This window comes from Schistocerca americana, chromosome 3, assembly GCF_021461395.2.
Source record: "Schistocerca americana isolate TAMUIC-IGC-003095 chromosome 3, iqSchAmer2.1, whole genome shotgun sequence".
NCBI classification, from domain to species: domain Eukaryota; kingdom Metazoa; phylum Arthropoda; class Insecta; order Orthoptera; family Acrididae; genus Schistocerca; species Schistocerca americana.
The window spans coordinates 736,677,001-736,702,832 of record NC_060121.1 but is presented as its reverse complement, the minus strand read 5'-3'; the positions used below and the strand labels follow the sequence as shown (position 1 = coordinate 736,702,832).

The following is a 25,832-nucleotide window of genomic DNA, read 5'->3' as shown; positions in this document are numbered from 1 at the left end:
TGGAAAATAGACTGCAAAAAGTAGAAATAGCCTACACATCAGATGACGCTACATTTTTAGTGAAACAATTATCAGATGCAAAACATATTAACATAGATGTTCCTTTGGGTAGTGTATTAGGGCCAATTCTGCTCTTAATTCATAAATGACTTAACAGACAGTATAAGGTATGGAGAAAGAATTGTCTTTGCTGATAACGGAAACATTACAGTCACTGATGAAACAACGGAACTCCTAGTTGAGAAGGCAAATGAAACTGTAAAGGATGTTTACAATTGGACAGCATGTAATAAATTAACACTGAACATAAAGAAAACAAACAGCTGTAAAATTCACTTAAAGAAGGAAAACAATTCTGCCACTCTAAATATAAATGATGAATCTATAGACTGTAGCAGAAACAAAGTTTTTAGGAATGAAAATTGATTTTCAGATAACATCAAATGAACATGTCAAGATACCAGCAAAGAAAATGCCATCAACATGTTATACCAGTAGGATTCTATAATTAGTATCTAACAGTCAGTACCTTGGGTGATGTATTATTCACATGTACACTCATTCGTAAATATTAGCTATTGTATTCTTTTCTGGGAATTAAATGCACAAAACATGGACACGATTTACAAACTGCAGAAAATGGCCATAAAGAATAATAAATAACTAAAAGTAGTAGCTGGGCTCACTGTAAGGAAATATTTAAAAGAATTGGGTGTCCTCAGTGTGCCAAGTAGGTTTACCTATGTGTCTGTTGTGCACATTACGAAAAAAGCATTAATAATTATATCAGCAATAATTATGCATAATCACGGAAAAAGTAGTATTTTGAATTTGCAGTTAGCATAGGGGAAAAAAAATTAAAATCTCTGAACAGTGTTTTCTCGTATGAGTTAAAATTGTGTAATAATTTATCCACGGAGATGCAAAAGATAGCTAAAGTACATTTATTTGAAATGCACTCAAAGCAGACCTCTTAAATACAAGGTCTGTTCAAATATTCTGGAGCTTTGTCCACAAAATTTTTCTGAAGTTAACTTTTACTTAGTGTGCATGGTCTCCTTTGAAGCACTCTTCTCCACAATTGATACACTGCTCCCAACACCGTTTCCCCTTCCAGAAGCAGTCTCAGCATGCCTCCTCCTCAATTGCGCGAAGAACCATCTGTGAATTTTCTTTTATCTCATCTATTGTTGCAAATCTTTGTCCTTTAAACAGGGCCTTCAATTTTGGAAATAAAAAGAATTCCACAGGACCAGGTCTGGAGAGTATGGAGGATGAGACAGCACAGTGATTTCGTTTTTTGTGCAGTAGTCACACATCAACAGAGACAAATATGCAGGTGTGTTATTGTGATGCAAGAGCCATAAATTTTCTCGCTACATTTCAGGCCATTTTCTTCACACATTTTCTCACAAGCATCACAAAACATTTCAATAGTACAGTCAATTAACAGTTTATCCCTGTAGCAAGAATTCGTGATGAAATAATCCTTCAAAGGCAGAAAAACTAACAGCATGCCTTTGATGAGCTTTTTCTTATCTTGGAGAACTGTTCCTGCCCCATTGTGAAGATTGAACCTTGGTCTCAACATCATAACCATAGAGCCACAACTCATCACCGGTTATGATTATATTAAGGAACATCTCATTCTCATTTGTACAATCCAAAAGCTCTTCGTAGATTGCAAGGTGAAGGTCTTTCTGGTATTGGCTCAAGAGCCGTGGGGCAGACTTCATGGCAACAAGATGCATTTCAAGGTGCTGTGTCAGGATTTCCTGACATCATCCAACTGAAATGTTACACTCTTCTACAATCTCTTGGATCGTCAGTCTTAAATTGGCATGCACAATTTTGTTGACCTTCCTGACATGAGCGTCGTCGGTAGACGTCAACAGGCGTCCTGAGTGAGGGTCATCTTTAACTTCCGCCTGGCTACTTTTAAACCATGTGAACCATTCATAACACCAAGTGTGGCTTAAGCACTCATCACTGTAGGCTTCCTGTATCATTTGGTGTGTCTCTGTAAAGGTTTTCTGGAGTTTCATGTAAAATTTAATGCAGACTCACTCCTGTAACTCTGCCATTTGCAAAGTGTGCAACACAATGTTGTACTCAACACTGCTCTGAATAATAACTAACAGACATACAACAATGAAACTTCTGGCAGTTACACACTAAATACAGGCATGTGCAAGGATGCCAATCGCATTTTGTTCCAACACACCATTGGCGCAAAATTACAAATGTTCCAGATCTTTTTGATCAGACCTCGTAAAGCGTACTACACAATTAAAAGTTACTTAAAGAACTTAAAGTAGGGTTTAATAAAAAAATTGACAACAACTAAACCACCTCTGTCAAATTATATGTTCACAATATAATGCTTTCAAATGGAAAATCTTACAAGTTAGATTAATAGATTACAATATTAAAGCTTCACCTTTTTTCTAATCTCAACATCTTACTCATCATAATGGGATGCTACATAGTTTTTCAGACAGGCAAAAGGAAAGCGATGGAGATGTAACAGAGGTATTGCAATAGGGTCACAGTACTAAGTCATCTAGAAGGATGTGTGGTGTGTGCCATGATAAGTGTTGAGAGACTAAATGAGCTGTATACAATTATTGTCTCACATTGTCAAGCTAACTTGTTTTCAGTATGTGTATACAAAAGAGCATTATATGCTTGATATAACTGTCTGAGTTAGTGCATCCTGGGTTTTCTGTAGTTAGACTGCTACCTTAAAAATCAAGACAGTTGCTACAGGGTCAGTGTTTTTGTATTCAGGATGTAGTGCTTAGTAAGCCCATAATATAACTCTTCAAAACACTGCCTTCATTTATTTATTTATTTTATTCATCATCCAAAAGATCTCACATGTGATTCATCATTAGAATGTTTACATGTAACACATGACAACAATGCATAACATATTAACCAAACAAAGCAAATTATAAACCCATAGTATATAAATAGAGAACAAACACTTAGTCAAAAGACAAAACACATACTCATGCAAAACATGTATAGGGCATTAACTGTGCCTTATACACAAAATGTTCTGAGAGCATTTAACAGAATTTCTATAAGTATTTCATAATTTGAAAATAAATTTAAATTCATTTAAATTATTGAAAGCATGTAAAGGCTTCAATTTATTATCTGAGACAGATATTCATTGACACTGTAGAAGCATTTATCCATCAGGTATTTTTTTAGACTGTTATTTTCACTCTGCAGCAGAGTGTGCGCTGATATGAAACTTCCTGGCAGATTAAAACTGCGTGGCGGACCTAGATCAAACTCAGGACCTTTGCCTTTCGTGGCAAGTGCTCTACCATCTGAGCTACCCAACACGACTCACATCCCACCCTCACAGCTTCAATTCTGTCAGTACTTCATTTTCACAGAAGCTCTTCTGCGAACCTTGCAGAACTAGCACTCCTGGAAGAAAGGATATTGTGGAGATGTGGCTTAGCCACAGGCTGGGGGATGTTTCCAGGATGATATTTTCACTCTCAGTGGAGTGTGCACTGATATGAAACTTCCTGGCAGATTAAAACTGTGTGGCTGTGACTCGAGATCTTTGCCTTTTGCGGGCAAGGTCTTGAGTTCGAGTCTCAGACCGCCACACACTTTTAATCTGCCAGGAAGTTTCATATCTGTGCACACTCCACTGCAGAGTGAAAGTATCATTCTGGAAACAACCCCCAGGCTGTGGCTAAGCCATGTCTCCGCAATTTCCTTCTTTCTTCCAGGAGAGCTAGTACTGCAAGGTACGCAGAAGAGCTTCTGTGAAGTTTGGAAGGTAGAAGACAAGGTACTGGCAGAATTGAAGCTGTGAGGGCGGGTCGTGAGCTGTGCCTGGATAGCTCAGATGGTAGAGCACTTGCCTGTGAAAGGCAAAGGTCCAGAGTTCGAGTCTCGGTCCGCCACACAGTTTTAATCTGCCAGGACATGTCAGGTATTTTTTTACTTCATGCTTGAATTTACTTTTGTCTTTCAGCTCTTTAACTTAGTATGGAAGCGCAGTTAAAAGCTTTATTCCTAAGTGTTCACATGTTTCTAACTTCTGGATTTTGCTACATAGCTAATGTGGAAGTCTTTACCATGCCTTGTATTGTGATTATGGTAGCTAGAGTTGATTTGAAGATAACAGTGATTTTTGTGATCATTTCCAGGAATTTTAAAATATATGTAGATGGTAATGTTAGCATCTTTAGCTATTTAAATAAGGGTCTACAGTGTGTTTGTGGTGTGCATGAGTCATTATATGGATAGCTCTTGCATAATAAAAATTTCTTTTGATCTTGACTTGGTTTTGTCCCAAAAACTTATGCCATAATTTGCAACTGACTGGAAATAACCAAAGTACATAGCTCCAGAGCATTCTGGGATACATACCTTGGATATTATTCTCGAAGCAAAACATGCTGAACTGAGTTTCTGAGTAACATGCACATGCTAGTTCTAGTTAAAATGTTGATCAATCTACATTCCCAGAAACTTTGTAGTACACATCGTTTCTATTTGTTTGTTTTCTGGCATTATGCACATATTATCCTATTGATACTTACTTCCGTACTGTATAAAGTTAGGTGTTTTTGTGTTTAAAGTCAGCTGATTTGAACAAAACCATGACAGTAATCATGAGAGCACTTTCTCTGCTGTAGTACACAATGATTCTTGCCCTTTGTCAGTGCAAAAATTATACAATATCTGGTTTATAACTAAACTAAAGTATACAGGTTTGTCATAAAAGATACTTTCCATGCCTAATCATGGCTGAACTCACAAAACTGTTTTTCTTTGTATAAATAGTTCCTTTGCTCGAGGGAAATGAGGACTTCATATAAAGTAAACACAATAAATTCCACATAATTAATCTTTTATGTTCTGAAGTATAATTCATCAAAAAGCATTTGCCAAAATTAAGAGTAAAAAATTAGCAAGACAAATTTGTAACTAGACTCATGGGTATCAAACTTATTACATAATTATACCAAATAAGAATTAAGATTAAATAAATAGATGAAAAATAAAGTGAGAAACGCTCACCTCTTCAGGAGTAAATCTGTCACCCCATGTGACTAGATCATGTTTTATCCTATAAGAAAAGATGAAACTGGTCATATGTGATGCCCAACATACATAATCACACAATTATTATTATTTTTTTTGTCTTATGTACATAGGACAGTTCTTTATCTCAAAAGTGACAACAAATAGTACTAATGCTATTGCAAGCTCATACCTAAATATTATTCTGAAAGTTGTTGTTATTGTTATTGTTACTGTTACTGTACCTTTCTTCGGAAATCAGCCCAGAATTGTCATAGTCCCATCTTGAGAGAGCATCAATTAGTACAGTTTCTGGATCCAACTCTACCGTTTTATACCCCAATAGGATAACAAATGATTCAAAATCAAGTGGACCAATTGTCTGAAATGTTAAACACCTTAGATAAATTCTTTGTACTACAATAATCAATTTTGAGTTTCATTTGATGATTTTATTCAGTGCATTTGCCACTCAATGTAGCTTTTATTTTTCACCACTCATGTTTGGAAGAAAAAGAAAAGACACATGCTACAATAAATTTACTTTTTGTATAGCTACTGCAGTCACCTGAGAATGCGTCAGGACATCGACAAATAATATTTTCACTGATTATTTTGGATTTACGTATCATTCGTGGTAGAGGGATGTGTAACACTGTGTCTGCTTGGCTGATGAAAGTGGTCACAAGTTTAAAACTACATAATGATTTAGTAATTAAGAATATGAAACTGTTTGAAGTCTTGTTATCTGTTTATGCACGTAACAAATGTATGGAAGGCCACCACATGTCTTTAAGGTGGGGCAGCAATCACAGTGTCACCAAGAAATGAGGTACCTGTCTGGCTTTTGTGTGTTCATTGCATCACTGTCCCAGGCTGCAGTAAAGTGGCGTGTCACTGAATAACAGTATGCAGTGTTAACAATGTGGCATGGCATCAGTGCAGAACAGGAGAAGAATGTTGAAATTGCTTGGAGAGAGGAAAACAGTTATGATGATTAAATGATATTTAATTTAAGATACAAATGAAATAGAAGAAATGGTAAGCTTTAATTTTTTATGTAACTTATGTCATAAAAATGTATGTAGAAGCACTGTAAGCACTGACTATTGTATTTTGTATTAAAAAAAATCTAGATAACTGATGATTCAAAACAAGAATCAAAATACTACATTCTGTAAATGAAAATATTATTTTATAAGGCAGGAGTAGATGGAGATTTAAAATAAGGTATGAACTGCACTTGTGAAGGTAATTAATTATGTACAGGAATTGATACATAAGGAAAGTATAATAAATGAACTTCTTATAGGTATGTACTTGTGAAAGTAATTAATATGTAATTAAAGTATGATAAATGAATTTGTCACAACGACTTTGCCTGAGTTGTAGAATACATGATTTACACATCACTCTGGTAGAGTGATCTGTAACCCTATGTCTACCTAGCGGATGAATGATGGTGATGAATTTAAACTATATAGTGATTTAGAATATGAAACTATTTGGATGTTTTGTTACCTGTTTTTGCATGTAATGTTTGTACAGAGGGCCACTGCATGTCATCAAGGTGATCACACTATCACCAGGAGATGATGTACCCTTGAGGGCTTTGTGTATTTTCCTTGCATTGTTGTTCCAGTTTTGAGCACAGTGTCAGTGTCGTCGTCACTCCCGTCCGCTTCACGTCTGCTGTGCAGCAAGCTTCGTTAATTTAAGTATTAACTGTATTATTCGCACTTGTCACTTCTTCTTCCTTGTGTTTTTGCTTCTAGGAAGCTTTAATTGTCGAGTGCTTAGTAATAGTGTTCCATAGATTTCGTGTTTGTTTTGAATACAGTCAGAGAGTCCCTTTAGACAACCATAGTGCCAGTAGTACTAGTGTTTGTTTTCAATACAGTCCAGAGACCGGTAGTGCTATTTTCATTGTTTTCTACAAGAAGTGGCTAGCAACCACAGTTTAGTCAGTTTAGTCAGTCGCCTTTAGTGAATTAGCAGTCCAGTTAAAAGTTGAATAACTCTCTACAGTAAATTGATTTCTTAGGATGGATAGGATGTGTGACTGCTGTGTACGGACGCAGGAGGAGCTGGCCACTGTTCGCGAACAGCTGAACGTGTTGATGGCCGCAGTCAGCCGTCTTCAGGCTGCTGCCTCGGAGTGTAGCGGGAGTGGGGAGTCTGGTGCATCGCATGGTACACCCCAGGTGTTACATGCTTCACCCACTGTCCCTGCTGTCGAGACATCTTCGTGGGTACCGGGCGCGGTTGGGTCACCCTCTCCTCAAGGGGAGTGGCGGGTTCAGCGGCGTTCACGGCGCACGAGGCGGAGGGTCAATGTGGAGGCTGGCCGTGTGGTATTGCCCGCTCTGCCTGTGAGTGGACATGTGGCCGCTCCTTCAGCAAGGTCCGAGCAGGCACACCGGGGGAGGGGTTTATTAGTTATTGGGAGCTCCAACATTAGGCGGGTGATGGAGCCCCTTAGGGAAATAGCAGATATGTCGGGGAAGAAGGCCAGTGTTCACTCTGTCTGCTTGCCGGGGGGGTCTCATCCGAGATGTGGAGGAGGCCCTGCCGGCGGCGATAGAGAGCACTGGGTGCACCCGACTGCAAATTGTTGCTCATGTCGGCACCAATGACTCCTGCTGTCTGGGTTCAGAGGTCATCCTCCGTTTGTACAGGCGGTTGGCGGAATTGATGAAGGCGGAAAGCCTCGCTCGCGGGGTGGAATCAGAGCTAACTATTTGTAGTATCGTTCCCAGAACCGATCGCGGTCCTCTGGTTTGGAGCCGAGCGGAAGGCTTAAACCAGAGGCTCAGACGATTCTGCGGAGATCTGGGGTGCAAATTTCTCGACCTCCGCTATTGGGTGGAGAAATGTAGGGTCTCCCTGAATAGGTCAGGGCGGCTACAAGGGTAGCGGAGTACGTGCTGAGTGCACATGTGGGTTTTTTAGGTTAGAGAATTCCCTTCCTAGGCCCGACAAGACGCCTCTTGAGACGCAGCAAGGTAGGAGTAGGCAAAATGCAACAGGGAATAACAATATTAATGTGCTAATAGTAAACTGCAGGAGCATCTATAGAAGGGTCCCAGAACTGCTATCATTAATAAACGGTCACAACACCCATATAGTACTAGGGACAGAAAGTTGGCTGAAACCAGACGTAAACAGTAATGAAATCCTGAACTCAGATTGGAATGTATACCGCAGAGACAGGCTGGACAGTGAAGGGGGAGGCGTGTTTATAGCGATAAGAAGTGCAATAGTATCGAAGGAAATTGACGGAGATCCGAAATGTGAAATAATTTGGGTGAAGGTCACGGTTAAAGCAGGCCCAGACATGGTAATTGGATGTCTCTATAGACCCCCTGGCTCAGCAGCTGTTGTGGCAGAGCACCTGAAGGATAATTTGGATAATATTTCGAGTAGGTTTCCCCACCATGTTATAGTTCTGGGTGGAGATTTTAATTTGCCAGATATAGACTGGGAGACTCAAACGTTCATAATGGGTGGCAGGGACAAAGAATCCTGTGAAATTTTTTTAAGTGCTTTATCTGAAAACTACCTTGAGCAGTTAAACAGAGAACCAACTCATGGCAATAACATATTAGACCTTCTGGTGACAAACAGACCCGAACTATTTGAAACAGTTAATGCAGAACAGGGAATCAGTGATCATTAAGTGGTTACTGCATCAATGATTTCAGCCGTAAATAGAAATATTAAAAAAGGTAGGAAGATTTTTCTGTTTAGCAAAAGTGACAAAAGGCAGATTGCAGAGTACCTGACGGCTCAACACAAAAGTTTTGTCTCAAGTACAGATAGTGTTGAGGATCAGTGGACAAAGTTCAAAACCATCGTACAATATGCGTTAGATGAGTATGTGCCAAGCAAGATCGTAAGAGATGGAAAAGAGCCACCGTGGTACAACAACCGGGTTAGGAAACTGCTGCGGAAGCAAAGGGAACTTAACAGCAAACATAAACATAGCCAAAGCCTTGCAGACAAACAAAAATTACGCGAAGCGAAATGTAGTGTGAGGAGGGCTATGCGACAGACGTTCAATGAATTCGAAAGTAAAGTTCTATGTACTGACTTGGCAGAAAATCCTAAGAAATTTTGGTCTTATGTCAAAGCGGTAGGTGGCTCAAAACAAAATGTCCAGACACTCTGTGACCAAAATGGTACTGAAACAGAGGATGACAGACTAAAGGCCGAAATACTAAATGTCTTTTTCCAAAGCTGTTTCACAGAGGAAGACTGCACTGTAGTTCCTTCTCTAGATTGTCGCACAGATGACAAGATGGTAGATATCGAAATAGGCGACAGAGGAATAGAGAAACAATTAAAATCGCTCAAAAGAGGAAAGGTCACTGGACCTGATGGGATACCAGTTCGATTTTACACAGAGTACGCGAAGGAACTTGCCCCTCTTCTTGCAGCGGTGTACCGTAGGTCTCTAGAAGAGCGTAGCGTTCCAAAGGATTGGAAAAGGGCACAGGTCATCCCCGTTTTCAAGAAGGGATGTCGAACAGATGGGCAGAACTATAGACCTATATCTCTAACGTCGATCAGTTGTAGAATTTTGGAACACGTATTATGTTCGAGTATAATGACTTTTCTGGAGACTAGAAATCTACTCTGTAGGAATCAGCATGGGTTTCGAAAAAGACGGTTGTGTGAAACCCAGCTCGCGCTATTCGTCCACGAGACTCAGAGAGCCATAGACACGGGTTCAAAGGTAGATGCCGTGTTTCTTGACTTCCGCAAGGCGTTTGATGCAGTTCCCCACAGTCGTTTAATTAACAAAGTAAGAGCATATGGACTATCAGACCAATTGTGTGATTGGATTGAAGAATTCCTGTATAACAGAACGCAGCATGTCATTCGCAATGGAGAGAAGTCTTCCGAAGTAAGAGTGATTTCAGGTGTGCCGCAGGGGAGTGTCATAGGACCGTTGCTATTCACAATATACATAAATGACCTTGTGGATGACATCGGAAGTTCACTGAGGCTTTTTGCAGATGATGCTGTGGTGTATCGAGAGGTTGTAACAATGGAAAATTGTACTGAAATGCAGGAGGATCTGCAGCGAATAGACGCATGGTGCAGGGAGTGGCAATTGAGTCTCAATGTAGAGAAGTGTAATGTGCTGCGAATACATAGAAAGATAGTTCCCTTATCATTTAACTACAAAATAGCAGGTCAGCAACTGGAAGCAGTTAATTCCATAAATTATCTGGGAGTACGCATTAGGAGTGATTTAAAATGGAATGATCATATAAAGTTGATCGTCAGTAAGGCGGATGCCAGACTGAGATTCATTGGAAGAATCCTAAGGAAATGCAATCCAAAAACAAAGGAAGTAGGTTACAGTGCGCTTGTTCGCCCACTGCTTGAATACTGCGCAACAGTGTGGGATCCGTACCAGATAGGATTGATAGAAGAGATAGAGAAGATCCAACGGAGAGCAGCGCGCTTCGTTACAGGATCATTTAATAATCGCGAAAGCGTTACGGAGATGATAGATAAACTCCAGTGGAAGACTCTGCAGGAGAGACGCTCAGTAGCTCGGTACGGGCTTTTGTTAAAGTTTCGAGAACATACCTTCACTGGCTGCCACTGAATTAATGTACACAGTTTAACAGTATGGCATGATGTTATTGCAAAACAGAAGAAGAATATTGAATGTTAATTAAGGTAGGTTTTATGTCAGAACTTGAAATGCATTGTCATGTGATGTACTCTAACTTGTGAATAATGAGTGTGAGAAGTTGCATATTACTGGACAATATGCAAAAATTATTACAGAAGAAACTCTTTGCATTTATTTGAGAAAGTTGAACATGTGTTGAAGTATTTTGATTCCAGCATATTTAAGACTGCAATGGTAAAGAAGTCCAATTGATTTGCATCAGCAGGGTCAGAAGATAGTTTTATGTCAGGTACAGTTGTTCAGAACTGTGAGATGTCAACAAACTCTAATCTGAAACCATCATCTGATATCTGATATGTGTAGTATCTGACAAGGGGCCGAGTGAACGCACCTAGTGCAACTGGTGGAAGGCAGGAAAGAAGTAGCATAGCGGCAGACCTTAGATTGCACCCAGCAGGTTCTTGTATTAGTGTTACATTACTTGCAGTACATACAAGAAACTGACATGAGATGGATAGAGACAGCCCCTGATGTACACGGATACTGGGGGAACTGTTCACTGTCTGTAAACAGCTGAAAGCTGTTTTGGCCACAATAGACAGGTGTCAAGCAGCTATCCTGGGCTGTGGTGGCATTGGGGACCTGATATGAATGCTTTTGTACAGCTGGAGCCTATAATGATACCTGGAGTCCCTGATGCCACTGCACCCTCTGATTTGCACTTCCTGGCTGGACAACACTTACCTGACCCTGATAGGTGAACAGTGGTGAGATCATGTATCTAGGGGTGGAAAGCAAGCATGGGTACCAGCTGCACAGTTGCCCCCCACATGTCTTAAAAATATGTTTGAGTATTGCCTACTGCTGGAAGTACATCTGAACAGCATGGGATGCTTTGCACATTGGGACTGTAGCTGATCTTCCTGAGAGGTCCAGATAAGTGCAGAGGGTGGGACTGCATGTCATTAGGAGCTACAATGTTAGGAAGCTCTCAAGGGAAACAGCAGGCTGGTCAGTAAAGAAGGCCAGTGTCTACTCTGTTTCCTACTGGGGGGTCTAATCTGAAATGTGGAGGAGACTCTGTCAGCAGTGATTTAGCACAGTGGGTGTACATAACTGCAAACTGTGCCTCATGTAGGAATGAGTGATGCTTGCAACCTTGGTTCAAAGGCCATTCTCAGTTCCTGCAGGTGTCTGGCTGCTTTAGTGAAGACAGCTAGGCTTACCTGTGGAATGGAACCAGAACTATCATTTTGAGCTGAGTGGAAGGCTTAAAACAGTGTCTCAGATGATTATATGATTATGTTGAATGCAGGTCTTGTAGCCTCCTCTATTGAGGGGAGAATAGATCAGATGTGCACTATGCGTGGGAAGTGGCTAGTAGGGTAGTGGAGTAAGTGTGGCATGCACATGTGGATGTTTAGGATAGAGAAGTCCCCCCCACAGATCCAATAAAATGCATCCTGCTTCCAGGTAGAGTTGAACTCATTATAAGAATTCCAAACAGCAATTGGTATGTATATCACTAAGATAATTTTAATGTTTATGATATAGATGTGTTTATAGCCATTAAAATATGATAATTTCTAGTGAGATTAGTACAGATTACAAATGCAAAATAATTTGGATGAAGACAAATGTTAAAGTTGGGTCAAATGTTGTCATTAGATACTTTTATAGATTCCTCCAACCCCCATCTCAGGAACATTAGTGGTGTGACATTTGAGGGGAAACTTGGAGAATATTTTGCATAAATTTTCTGGTCATTTTGTGGTATTAGGTGGTGATTAGGGTAGGTAGTAGGGACAGGGAATCATGTGAAATTTTTCTAATGCCTTATCAAAGAATTTTGTTGTGAAATTCATCAGAGAACCAACTTTTGCAGGTAATATTGTAGAGCTGCTGGTGGCAAACAGACCTTAAGTTTTCAACTCAGTTAGTGTAAAAGAGTGGAAGCTGTTACAGCATCACTGAAAATGGCTGTAAACAGGAACAAAGAAAGGTAGGTAGATTTTCCTGCTGAGCAAGATTGACAATAAACATATCTCAGATTACTTGAGTTGTCAGTTTGAAAATTTCATATTCAGCACTAACAACATTGAGTATTGATGGACAAAGTTTAATAGCATTATACAACATGCTTTAGTGTGCTGAGCAAAGTTGTGAGGGATGGAAAAGGCAAACTGTGGTTTGACAGCTGTTTTATGAATCTGCTCCCTAAGCAGAAAGAGGATCACTGCAAATTTAAATACAGCCAAAGCCTCACAGGCAAACAAAAACCAAAGAAAGCCAAAAGTTTAAATACAGCCAAAGCCTCACAGACAAACAAAAACCAAAGAAAGCCAAAATTAGTGTTAGGAGAGTCAACATGCAGCTTTCAGTGGATTTGAAAGTAAAATTCTGCATACTGACTTGTGGAAGCACACAGATCATGCAATATTAGTTGGAGATGACTTTAAGCTACCAACTACAGATTGGGATCTCTATTAATTCAATGCAGGGGGCATGGACAGACAGTACTATTGAACATGTGTTTTTGAATATATTTTCCAAAACTTGTCTTGAGCAGCTAGTTCAACAGCCCATACACAACGGAAATATTTTAAACCTTGTAGCTGTAAACAGATCTGACCTTATTGATGGTGTCAGCAGAGAAACAGGGTTAGCAGACATGATGTTGTCATAGTCATGATGGTTACGGAAGTTAATAAACAAATAAAGAAAGATGGTAGAGTATTTTGGGGGAATGGGCAGATAGGCAGTTGTTAACAGCCCACTTAGACAATGAATAGACATCATTTAGTTCCAGTGTGATGGCAATGATTATAAGCAAAGTTTAAATGGATTGTAAATTGTGCTCTAGAGAAGTATGTGCGGAATAAGTTGATTAAGGACAGAAAAGACCCACCATGAGTGAATGGCAAAATTCTGAGAATGATGGGGAAGCAAAGGCTGTTGCACTCCTGATTCAAAAGAGAATACACAAACGATGACAGGAAAAAGTTTGTAGAGATTTGTGCAACTACCACCTTAGCAAAAGATCTTGCTGAGAGCCTGAGAAAATTCTGGTCCTACATAAAGTTGCTAATTGGGTCAAATGCTTCTGCCCACTTCTTGTTGAGCAGTCTGATGTGGTAGAAGAAGATAGCAAAAGGAAATCTGAAGTTTCAAATTTCACATTTAAGAAATTGTTCATACATGAAAATCGTAAGCGTACCATTGTTTGTCCAGCATCCAGATTCTCGCATGGAGGACATAATAACAGGCATCCCTGGCATAGAGAAACAACTGAAAGAGTTTAAAACAAATAAGTCACCAAGTCAAGATGAAATTATGATTGGGTTAAAGAGCACTCAATGGCACCGCCCCCTTTTTAGCTTGCATTTATCGCAAATCTCTTGGTCAGTACAATGTCCCAAGCAACTGGAAAGAAGTGCAGGTCACTGCTGCATAAAGGGTAAAAGAATGAACCTGTGTAATTACAGACCAATATTGTTAACATCGGTTTGCTGCAGAATTCTTGAATGTACTCTCAGTTTGAATATAATAAATTTCCTTGAGACAGATAAGTTCTGTCCACAACTCAGCATGGTTTTAGAAAGCGTCACTCATACAAAAGTCAACTTGTCCTTTTCTCACATGATAACCTGCAAACTATAGATGACGGGAAACAGGCAGGTACAATATTCCTAGATTTCCAAAAAGTGTTTGACATGGTGCTCCACTGCAGATTGTTAATGAAGGTACAAGCATACATAATTAGTTCCCAGATATGTGAGTGTTCAAGGACCTCTTACATAATAGAAACCCAGTAAGTTGTCTTCGACAATGAGTGTTCATTAGAGACAAGAGAATCATCAGGAGTGCCCAGAGAAGTGTGATAAGACTGCAATTATTCTCTTTATACATAAATGATCTGGCAGGCAGGCTGGGCAGCAATCTCTGTTTTTTTGCTGATGATGCTGTGTGCATGTGAACATGTTGAAATTGAGTGGCTGTAGGAGAATACACGATGACTTAGACAAAATTTCTAGTTGGTGTGATGAATCACAGCTAGCTCTAAATGTAGAAAATTGGAAGTTACTGCAGATGAGTAGGGAAAACAATCCCATAACGTTCAAGTACAGCATTAGTGATGTGCTCTTGACACAGCCATGCCAATTAAATAACTAGGTATAATGTTGCAAAGCATCCACATCTGTAGCTGAGTGGTAAAGGCAACTGACTGCTATGCAGGAGGCCCAGGTTCAATTCCTGCTCGGGTTGGAGATTTAATCCACCTGAGGACTGTGTGTCACGTTGTCCTCATAACCATTTCATCATCATTGATGTGCAACTTGCTGAAGCGGTGTCAAATAAAAAGACCTGCACCAGATGGCCAACTATACTAGATGGTGTATCCCAGCTAAAAATGCCATATGATCATTTCATTTCATGACACGTTGCAAAGTGATATGAAATTAAATAAACACATTAGAACTGTAGTAAGGAAGGTAAATGGTCAACTTCAGTTCATTGGGAGAATTTTAGGAAAATGTGGCTCATCTGTAAAAGAAACAGTATAAGACACTAGTGTGACACATTTTTGAGTTCTGTTTGAGTGTTTAGCATCCCCACCAGGTCAAATTTAAGGAAGATATTCAAGCAATTCAGAGAAAAGCTGCTAGATTTGTTACAACACGCATGAATTTCAGAGGTGCTTCAGGAACTCAAATGGAGATCCTTGGAGTGAAGGCAACATTCTTTTCAATGTACACTATTGAGAAAATTTAGAGAAACTGACGTTTGAAAGTGGCAGGAGGCCTGGGATCGATTGATGTTAACATAGCTCTGTCAAAGTGTGGCAATGTTCATGTACCCTGTCAAACTCACTGGATACTGGCTGGCTACTGTACTGCAGGTAGGGTTGTTGCTGGCCATGTGTGTGAGTTCTTTGGACACTGATCTTTTGGTATTCCAGCCCATTTGAAGAAATATTGGGAGTAGTGGTATGAGGGAGCCCATCGGTGGCTTTAGGCCATGGAAAACACCCAGCCATTGCTTTCCCCAAATCTTGCTATTGCTTTCCCCAAATCTTGCTACATGAAATTTGGGCTGGATAAACAATAAAAGGAGCTGAAAACCCAACTAGTTCAAGCAAGTGCCCCTAAATAAAAATTAGTAGATGAACTTTAGGAATTGAAAACGAGTCAGTGAAGCAGGAAGAGGTGTAAAATGACATCACATGGGATATTTACCAGAAGGGCAGTGATGATGAAGATTAAATCAAATAAGAATGATATTTGTTTTACTACAAAGGAGAATATCATAGATATAATTCAGGTGCAGGCTTAATTGTAAATAAAAATGATTTACAGCATTACAGGGATCTTGCGGAAATAATAGGAAGACTTATATTCATCATGAACAAAATATGTTCAGGTTTTTGCACCAAATGTGCTGATTTTGTAATGAGGAGTTAGAGGATCACTACAAACAGTTACAAAACAAAAATGATAGAAAATACCACTACAGTGTGATACAGGGGATATTAATACAAGAATGAGACAAACATTAAAAACTGAGTTGTCAATGGGGAACTTAAGGTGTGATTACAGAAAGAACTGAGGTTGTACATTAACCGTTGACTCACAAAGGGTGGTCTCTCACAAAGCGTGAAAATTTTTGAACTCACTCTCCAAGATCAGTTCTGGTGGAATGCTTCTATAACCCTCCACCACCTTTTTCCCTCAAATAATCAATCCTACAGTACTGTATTGTCAGTTGCATTATTGCCTTCTATGTCTGTTGTTGACATGTTTTTGGGTTTCCTAGACGGAGCCTTGTGAACTACATACCTGTTTTGCTCAGTATAATATGAAATGTGTCTGCAGGAACATTTCAATTTTAACAATCCTAAGTTTGATAAAATTATTCTTCTGTGGATGCAGAAAGATATCAGTGATATAGGACAAGATGAAGATTTTATTAGGTTGGTGCAAAAATTCGAAGCATTTTTGTTTTGCATGTTAGTATTCCGCTTACTGTGGGTTTACTTATCAATTGTCTTTTTTATTTGTAATTCACTGTCATATTTTGTCATTTTGTCATTTGGAGATGGTGACACTCCACGAGCTGTGGATATTAGAAAATGGAGTGCCAAGTGGAGAAATCAGAAGATTTCCAACATATGCTTCTGTTAGAGTTCAACAGAGGGGTGACAGCAGCAGAGGCAGGCAGAAACATTTTTGCCATGTATGAGGATAATGCCATTGGACAGAGCATGGCAAGAAAATGGTTTTCTCATTTTAAGAAGGATTGTTTTGACATTAGTGACTGTTCACATTCAGGAAGTCCTTCGAGATTTGATGAATATTGTTTAAATGCAGTACTCAAATGATCCACATCATTGTACTCAAGTACTGCCAAACTGTGGTCATTCTATCATTGTGTAACATTTGGATGTGATGGGGAAGGTTAAAAAATTTGGTGTATGTGAATCGCATGCTCTAAACCAAAATCACAAAAATCATTAGGTGGCCATGTGTACATCTCTGCTTACTCATTACTAAGAACAATATTGACAATTCCTATCCTGTATCATTAATGGTCATGATAAATGGTGTCTTTATGCTAGCATAAGAAAAAGAAAGGAATGATTCAGCCCAAACAAAGTAGCAACTCCCCGTGCAAAGATCTGCGTGCATCCACAAAAGGTAATGTTATGCATCTGGTGGACCACTGTTGTGGTTTATTACAAATTGCTCTCCTTATGTGTGACCATTACTACTGACATTTATTGTCAACAGCTGGGATGTCTTGCAGACACAATCCAAGACCGACGACCAAGAAGTTGCGTGAAGAGATGCTACTTCACAATATTGCCCATCCGCATTCTGCTACACTGACAGAAAACACTATGCAGGAGTGGGGTAGAGAATTCATTCCACACCCACTTTGTTCACCTGATTTTTGCACCTTCAGGTGTTCAGCTCTTCCAACTCTCTGTAAAACAACCTTGAAGGAATTTTCTTTCTAGATGAAAATGTGCTCCAAACGTGGCTCAATGAGCTATTCACCCCAAAACCACATGATTTCTACCATAATGGAATCAAAAAGTTACACCAGAATTGCAGACTGTAGTAAATAATAAAGGAGAATATATTATTCATGACTAAAGTCTGTTATCTGTATCTGTTGTGTTTATTAAACTTATGGAAAAATGTTAGGAACTTATGCACCAACCTAATACAATAGCCAGTAATCACAGTTCTTCTAGCGGAGGATTATTTAGAGGAAGAACTTCAGGAAAATTGTGATGGAGAACTTTCTGTTTCTCCAATAAAATCAAATTCTCCCAAATGGTGATAAAGAAAAATGTATATGGGGGCAATTTTTGTATGTGTGTTCAAAACCTGAAATTTAGTTTTATTTTAAAATTTACTTGCTACAAAGATACTACATTTTTTTCAGAAAGTAAAATTCACTTCTCTAACAGTTTGTTTATGTAATGTGTAAAAAACTGCACAAACATGTTATTTCGGTATGATAAAAAGTAAAGTACTGCAGGCTTTATTTAGTGCAATAATGTCAACAAGGATTATTTAAACAACACTTAAATAATTTAAAAATAAATATTAAATAACTTAAATAAAAAAATTAAAATGATTTGCACATTAAGTCTCAGTTACAACAGGGGTCTCAGAGACCCCACCTCACAGTATACATTACAGATAAGTCAGTGTTAAGACTTATTAAAATTCAACATAAAGAGGAACAGGTGAGAACTTTAAAAAAAATTGTCCGCAACAAAAGAAATAGAAAATAATCTCAACAGGAGCCAACTAAATGTTAGATTGCCTACATTTTATCAGTTGCTAATGAAATTGTACAGAATGTGATTGTCCTAAATCAGTTTTAAATTTCAAATCATTATAGGCTAGTGAGATGCTGAGTAAAGAAAGATGCAAAGCAAGAGACAATGAAATTCATTAGACAAGAAATCAGAAATGCAGATTATGAGAATTTATCTACAAATGGGAAGCTCTACAAGACTACATTAAGCAGCAAGTTCAGCAACTGAAAGGTGTGATTATTTCACAAAGGTATTAAGGTAACCAACAGACCTGCTCATATAGCATAACGTTCAGTGAGATAGGTTGTGAATCATGGAGGTGAGCCAGACCTGGACTTAATCCATGCAGCGGATTAACAACTATTTGTGGGTACACTGGGCAGCCTGTGTGTGGCTTTTAGGTGGTTTCCCATGCTTGTTTAGGCAAATGCTGATCTGGTCCCAAATTTCACCTCATAGGATACAATAATGTTGTTCTTCTTGTGGTCTTCAGTCCAAAGACTGGTTTAATGCAGCTCTCCATGCTACTCTATCCTGTGTGAGCCTCTTCATCTCTGAACTGCTATTGCAGCCTACATCCTTCTGAATCTGCTTACTGTATTCATCTCTTGGTTTCCCTCTACAATATTTAACCCCCCCCCCCCCCCCTTCCCTCCAATACTAAATTTTAAATTTGTGATCCCTTCATGTCTGAGAATGTGTGTTGTCAACTGAGTCCTTTGTTTTGTCAACTTGTGCCACAAATTCTTTTGTCTCCCCAGTCCTATTCAGTACCACCTCATTATTTACATGCTCTACCCATCTAATAGTCAACATTCATCTGCAGCACCACATTTCAAAATCTTCTGTTCCCTTTTGTCTAAACTGCTTATCATCCACAATTCACTTCTTACAAATACTTTCAGAAAAGAAATATGAACATTTAGATCTATATTTGAGGTTAACAAATTTCTCTTCTTCAGAAATTCCTTTCTTGCCATTGCCAGTCTAATGTTATACCCCCTACTTTGGCCATCATCAGTTATTTTGCTGTCTAAATAGCAAAACTCATATACTACTTTAAGTGCCTTGTTTCCTAATCTCATTCGCTTAACATCACCTGATTTAATTCGACTACATTCCATTATCTTTGTTTTGCTTTTGTCGGTTTTCGTCTCATTTCCTCTTTCAAGGCTATGTACATTCCATTCAACTGCTCTTCCAAATCCTTTTCTGTCTCTGACAGGATTAAAATGTTATCGGAAAACTTTAAAGTTTTCATTTCTTCTCCCTGAACTTTAACTCCTACTCCAAATTTTTCTTTGGTTTCTTTTACTGCTTCGTCAATGTACAGATTGAGTAACATTCGGGGTATGCTACAACCTTGTCTCACTCCTCAATCACTGCTTCTCTTTCATACCCTTTGACTCTTATTACTGCTGCCTGGTTTGTGTACAAATTGTATGTAGCCTTTCACTCCCTGTATTTTACACCTGCTATCTTCCGAATTTCAAAGAGAGTTTTCCAGTAATATTGTCAAAAGTTTTCTCTAAGTATACAAATGCTGTAAATGTCAGTTTGTCTTTCCTTAATCTGTCTTCTAAGATACGATAAGGGTCAGTATTGCCTCACATGTTCCTATATTTCTCCAGAATCCAAACTGATCTTCTCCAAGTTCTGGATCTTCCAGTTTTTCCATTCTCCAGTAAAGAATTCGTGTTAGTATTTTGCAACCATGATCTATTAAACCAATAGTATGGTAATTTTCACATCTGTCAGCGCCTGCTTTCTTTGGAATTGCAATTATTACATTCTTCTTGAAGTCTGAGGTTATGTGTGGGAAATGTAGATGACTACAGTAATAAATAGTTAAAATACGAGGGTCATTTGATTAGTAATGCGCCAAATTTTTTTAATACGCCATTAATATATGTAGACAAACATCCTTGTTGGTGCTTCACATTTGATGTTTGTTCTGTGTGCCAGTGAAGTTTCGAATCATTCTGGCAGATAGCAGAACCATAGCACAGCATCAAAATGGTGTCTACATATGACTCACATTACAAGCAGCATGCTGTTACTGAATTCTTGTGTGCAGAAAAGTAAATTGTGGTGAACATCATAAATTAAATGTTTGCAGTGTATGGTGATGCTGCAGTTGATGTGAGTACAGTTGGGCAATGGGTAAAAAAAGTTACAGCCTCAAGACACGCAGAAACAGAGCTCCATGATCAGCCACACTTGGGATATCCTGTCACAGCCATTGCTCCAGACATGCTGAATCATGTGGATGCCATTATTTGTGCTGACCGGTGCATCACAACACGACAATTGGCTCTACAGTTGTTGGTCAGCATTGGAAGTGTGTCTGCAATTATCGAGACTCTCGGATATTCAAAGAGGTGCTCATGATGCTTGCTCACAGTGGACCACAAATCAAAGAAAGTCCATTTAATCTGAATTGTTGGAGCATTCTGAGACTGAAGGAGAGCCCTTTCTGTCTTTTGAAGATGACAAGAGTGTCAGTCATGCAATGGAAACATGGCTACGCCTACAGGACAAGAGCTTTTACCAGCAGGGAATACGTGCTCTTCCACAACGTTGGTGTATGGCCGTAGAAAGTGATAGAGACTATGTAGAAGAATAGGACATGGGCAAGACATGGTGATGTATATTGGCACTGAATTCTGACTCTTAACAAACAATATGTTCTGAGAAAAAAAATGTGGGGCATTACTTATTGAACGACCCTCATATAATAACAGACAAAGAAAGTTTACATGATTCACAGACAGATGGTACATATGTCTTCCCTCCATTATGTAATCTTGATGGATTTGGCAACAGGAAGGGCATCCATCCACAATGTTAATAATAAAATAAAATTTGTCAAATTCTAAGAAAAAAAGAAAGAAAGAAAAGAACCCTGTACTTGATGGTGTAAATGCTAGGGAAAAGAAAGAAATATTGTGGCAACCAGCAGAAGATGCTGGAGGCATGAAGGAGGCAAATCTAAAGAAATCTCAAATGTAATGTGGTGACTATTAATGAAAAATGAGAGTTTCACCCTTACATAATAGGAACACTCATTATGCAAAATTGTTTGGAAATGTGAGGTGGTATGAAGGAAAATAAAATTCCGTACCATCAAAACTGTTCTCAGCAGTCCTGGGGTATGTTTTTAGATTCTTAAACTGGGGAAATGTAGAAGGAATACCTGCTCTAAACTACCATTGCTTTTCGCCCTCGAGTTTTTTGATAACATTATACAGTTTTCCTTTAGTGCAGATAAATTCATAAATTAATTTGTACCATTGATTAATAGACTTATAATAATTAATAGAGTTTGAAATTAGGACAGAAAATCAATTACAAAAAGACTAAATTAATATATAACTTCACTTCTAAAAGAAAATTGCAGAAATTAACTACAAAATCATAGAACTAGTTGATGAGTTCCTGTAGTTATAGTAGTTGAAGACAACTGTGGGATGGATAGGAAAAGAAATAAGCAGAAATGTAAAACTGGCCTTTAGTGCTTTTAGTAAACTGAACAGTTCTCAAAACTAAGCTTCTGGTGAGTCTAAAACTTAAATTTAATTTTCACTACGTTTTGCCAGTTTTGGTTTATAGTGGTGAGAGATGAAACCCATTCAAAAGTGGAAGGTTAATCAATTAGCAATAAATGATGACTAACTGACAACCTCAGCTGCCGACAGGTGCTGTTGATATACCTCAATGTGGACAGCTGAAAATGTGTGCCCCGACTGGGACTCGAACCCGGGATCTCCTGCTTACATGGCAGACACTCTATCCATCTGAGCCACCAAGGACACAGATGAATAGAGCGACTGCAGGGACTTATCCCTTGCAGCTTCCCGTGAGACTCACATTCCCAACTGTCCACAATTCTACGTATGTATTGTACCTTATAGACATTTGCCCACCCACTCATTACTCGCGCACGCTTTGGCGATTTCCATAAGAGTTTGGGCAACCTGTACGCATTCGCACAGATGAAGGTCAATGGCTGGGTAGCCTTTAACTACATATATATATATATATATATATATATATATATATATATATATATATATATATATATATATATATATATATATATATATGAAGACAGTAACTTGTTCTCGAAAGAACGGTTACTGTTGATGACCGTGCAGCTTTTCCCGGGAATAAATGATGACTAACTGACAACCTCAGCTGCCGACAGGTGTTGTTGATATACCTCGATGTGGACAGCTGAAAATGTGTGCCCCAACCAGGACTCGAACCCAGGATCTCCTGCTTACATGGCAGACGCTCTATCCATCTGAGCCACCGAGGACACAGATGAATAGAGCGACTGCAGGGACTTGTCCCTTGCACGCTTCGCGTGCGCGAGTAATGAGTGGGTGGGCAAATGTCTATAAGGTATAATACATATGTAGAATTGTGGACAGTTGGGAATGTGAGTCTCACGGGAAGCGTGCAAGGGATAAGTCCCTGCAGTCGCTCTATTCATCTGTGTCCTAGGTGGCTCAGATGGATAGAGCGTCTGCCATGTAAACAGGAGATCCCGGGTTCGAGTCCCGGTCGGGGCACACATTTTCAGCTGTCCACATTGAGGTATATCAACAACACCTGTCAGCAGCTGAGGTTGTCAGTTAGTCATCATTTATTCCAGGGAAAAGCTGCACGGTCATCAACAGTAACTGTTCTTTCGAGAACAAGTTACTGTCTTCATATATATATAATTAGCAGTACGTCTGGAGGTGGCCATCATCCAATAGTGGATGTCAAGTGGCTGATGAAAATGACTGTGGCAATGATAAGGATTGTCTGCTGTGAAAGTAATATTGGGGCATAATATGAGTGCTCGCCAACCTGTTAGCAATTTACTAGTGTCATCCAGAGTATTTCAATACCCATTTTCTGTTAATAAGTTAAATCAGTACTTTATTGGTATGGACAAGTATGCTGAAGTTTTACAAGCTGGTGGCCAATGACAGTTTGTGACGAAGCAAGCTGGGATATTTTCACTTCCCCTCTTTTTTTTACCATCTACCTCCTTAAATTCGTTTTTCACTTTTAACTAATTACCATTAACATATGTGAATATAATCTGCATTTTCATAAAAGAGAAAGGTTGACTCTCATTTTTAAAGAATATAAAACTAGATCTAATTTTGTGCTTAGTTTTAGCTATGTAATTGATTTTCTAATTTATTTTGACTATTCCTAGTTAGTATATTTCATCATAGGGTGAAATCTGTGATTGTTTTGTAATTAAATTCTATTGTTGACATATAAACATATATAAATTCTGTACTAATTGTAAGCATTTGGAAGACGAAATGCTAATAATCTTAAAGTATCTATTTGGCTCTCTTCGAAAACAAGTTAGCAAAGCCAGCCCTTAATTAATTGCAAAGTATTTATCAGTTTTGTCAAAACTATTGTTCACATAACTATATCTGTTAATTTCATCATTTAAACAAAGAATTCAGCCTAACTCTTGTATGAGAACAAACTGTTAATAAGAACCAATTTTTCGATGTATTTAGTTAATTTAATGAGTTAAGTTTTAATTGTAGTTTCTGTAAATTTAACTTCGACAATGTATAGTTTCAGTAGCTATTATTGTGAGGATATATAAGGGCACGATTTTTGGTCATGAGACAGTCAGTCCATGGCGGAGTTTCAGATGAGAAACCTGTGTTGGTTAGAATAACAACAATGCTTCAACTTAACTGTGGAATAAGTGTTACACAATTAGGCTGTGTGTAAAAACAATGACAGTGTCTGCTCCATACGCACCTTTCTATTCTTCACGAACTGTGAACTTTGTGGTTTGGTTTTTACTGCTTGTAGATGTTCAACTGTAAACTATTGTAGCACTATGCGGATGTTCACGTGATACCTATTAATGAGACTTATAAAAAGTTGAGCAATAGTGAACTGGCTATGTTAAATGTGTATATGGGGGGTTGTGAAAAGTGAAAGTAAAAGACTGTGAAACGCAACTGTGCATCTGTCAGCTACATCATTTCAAGTGGGCAGTATTGCACCTCCACACCCAATTTTTTCAGCCAGTACATCGACACCGAGGACAACAAACGAAGAAATAAAGCAGGCGACCACCATTACAAGTTATGCCATATGTACCTACTGGAAATAAGTAATAAGGAGTAAGAATCAGCTGTTTAATCAATGAATTGTACAGATTGATACAAGTATGATGAACTGTCAAGTTGGCTAATGAAGAGCAGTACATCATACAATTGTGCACTACTTAGTTACTTGTGTAGTCAGTTTGGATCAACAGAAAAAACAGTTTATCATTTTGTGGTAAGGCACAGACAGTGCTAAGTGATAAGTTGAAGATAGTGTGAATTTTCTTTGTTTAAACAAAACCATTTGACTGTGTGGAATATTCAATATTTATGCACAGACTGAAGCATTATGGAATTAAATACTGCAGCATTTACACAACATTAAACACAAAACATTTTTCATTTTGGATAACACTTCCTTCACCATACTTTTGAAAGACGTACGTTATTTTATAGATTCAGTTTCTTATAGGTTTTCAGTATAACTGAAAAAGGTAGGAGATAAAAAACAGATTTTTCAAATTGAAAGGATTCTGTGTGACACATTCATTGCATCTTCCAAACAAAATCATCACAGTATTTTAGAGCCTTCTCCCACTATATATTATTACTTATATGCAGGCCTCATATTTTAATTTGTTTGTAATCACTGTGCGAGTTATGTAACAGCTAACCCATTTCATAATCAGTTAGCTTTCTTAGGATGGTCTCATGAAACATGAGAAAAATATAAAACAAATTGCAGCTTTACACCTACCAATTGCTTGGCAGTAAACTAACTCTAAATTATGTTTACAATCATTCATTTGCATTGTCTGTGTTGTTCTTCTTTCTTCAATTTTGCGACAAATTATTCCATGTATATACATTTTAGACCCTGCCACACACATAAGAATTTCAGAGTACAATATAAGGAATTATAGAGCTCAAATTTGTGATGGTATTTGTTGTATGGGCATTAGGGTGTGATTGAAGGTATATTTCTCTGCCTAATATTCTGTCTTCCAATGTTGGAGATATCATCAGAGGCTGTGACAGCTGAGAAAGCAGTTACAAACTTAAAAAAGAAAAAGAGCACATAAACAACTTTAACTGAAAAGAAGAAAGGTTTGAAATTACACATTGGTGTGGTGGGCAAAATGTCATACAGAATCTGGATCTCATCGTATGACATGATTTTTAGGAATCCATG

The 25,832-nt window shown here is 38.5% G+C and overlaps 1 protein-coding gene across 1 annotated transcript in view; it reads right to left on the bottom strand.

Moving 5' to 3' along the window:
• The window catches only part of LOC124607096 (myosin regulatory light polypeptide 9-like), a 98,571-nt gene that overhangs the window by 5,215 nt on the left and 67,524 nt on the right, over window positions 1-25,832 (bottom strand). Inside the window, exons 4-5 of the mRNA XM_047139289.1 lie at window positions 5,310-5,446; window positions 5,062-5,110 (exon numbers count right to left, since the gene is read on the bottom strand). Of these exons, the coding sequence (XP_046995245.1) occupies window positions 5,062-5,110; window positions 5,310-5,446 (186 nt within the window). The remainder of the gene's footprint in view (window positions 1-5,061; window positions 5,111-5,309; window positions 5,447-25,832) is intronic.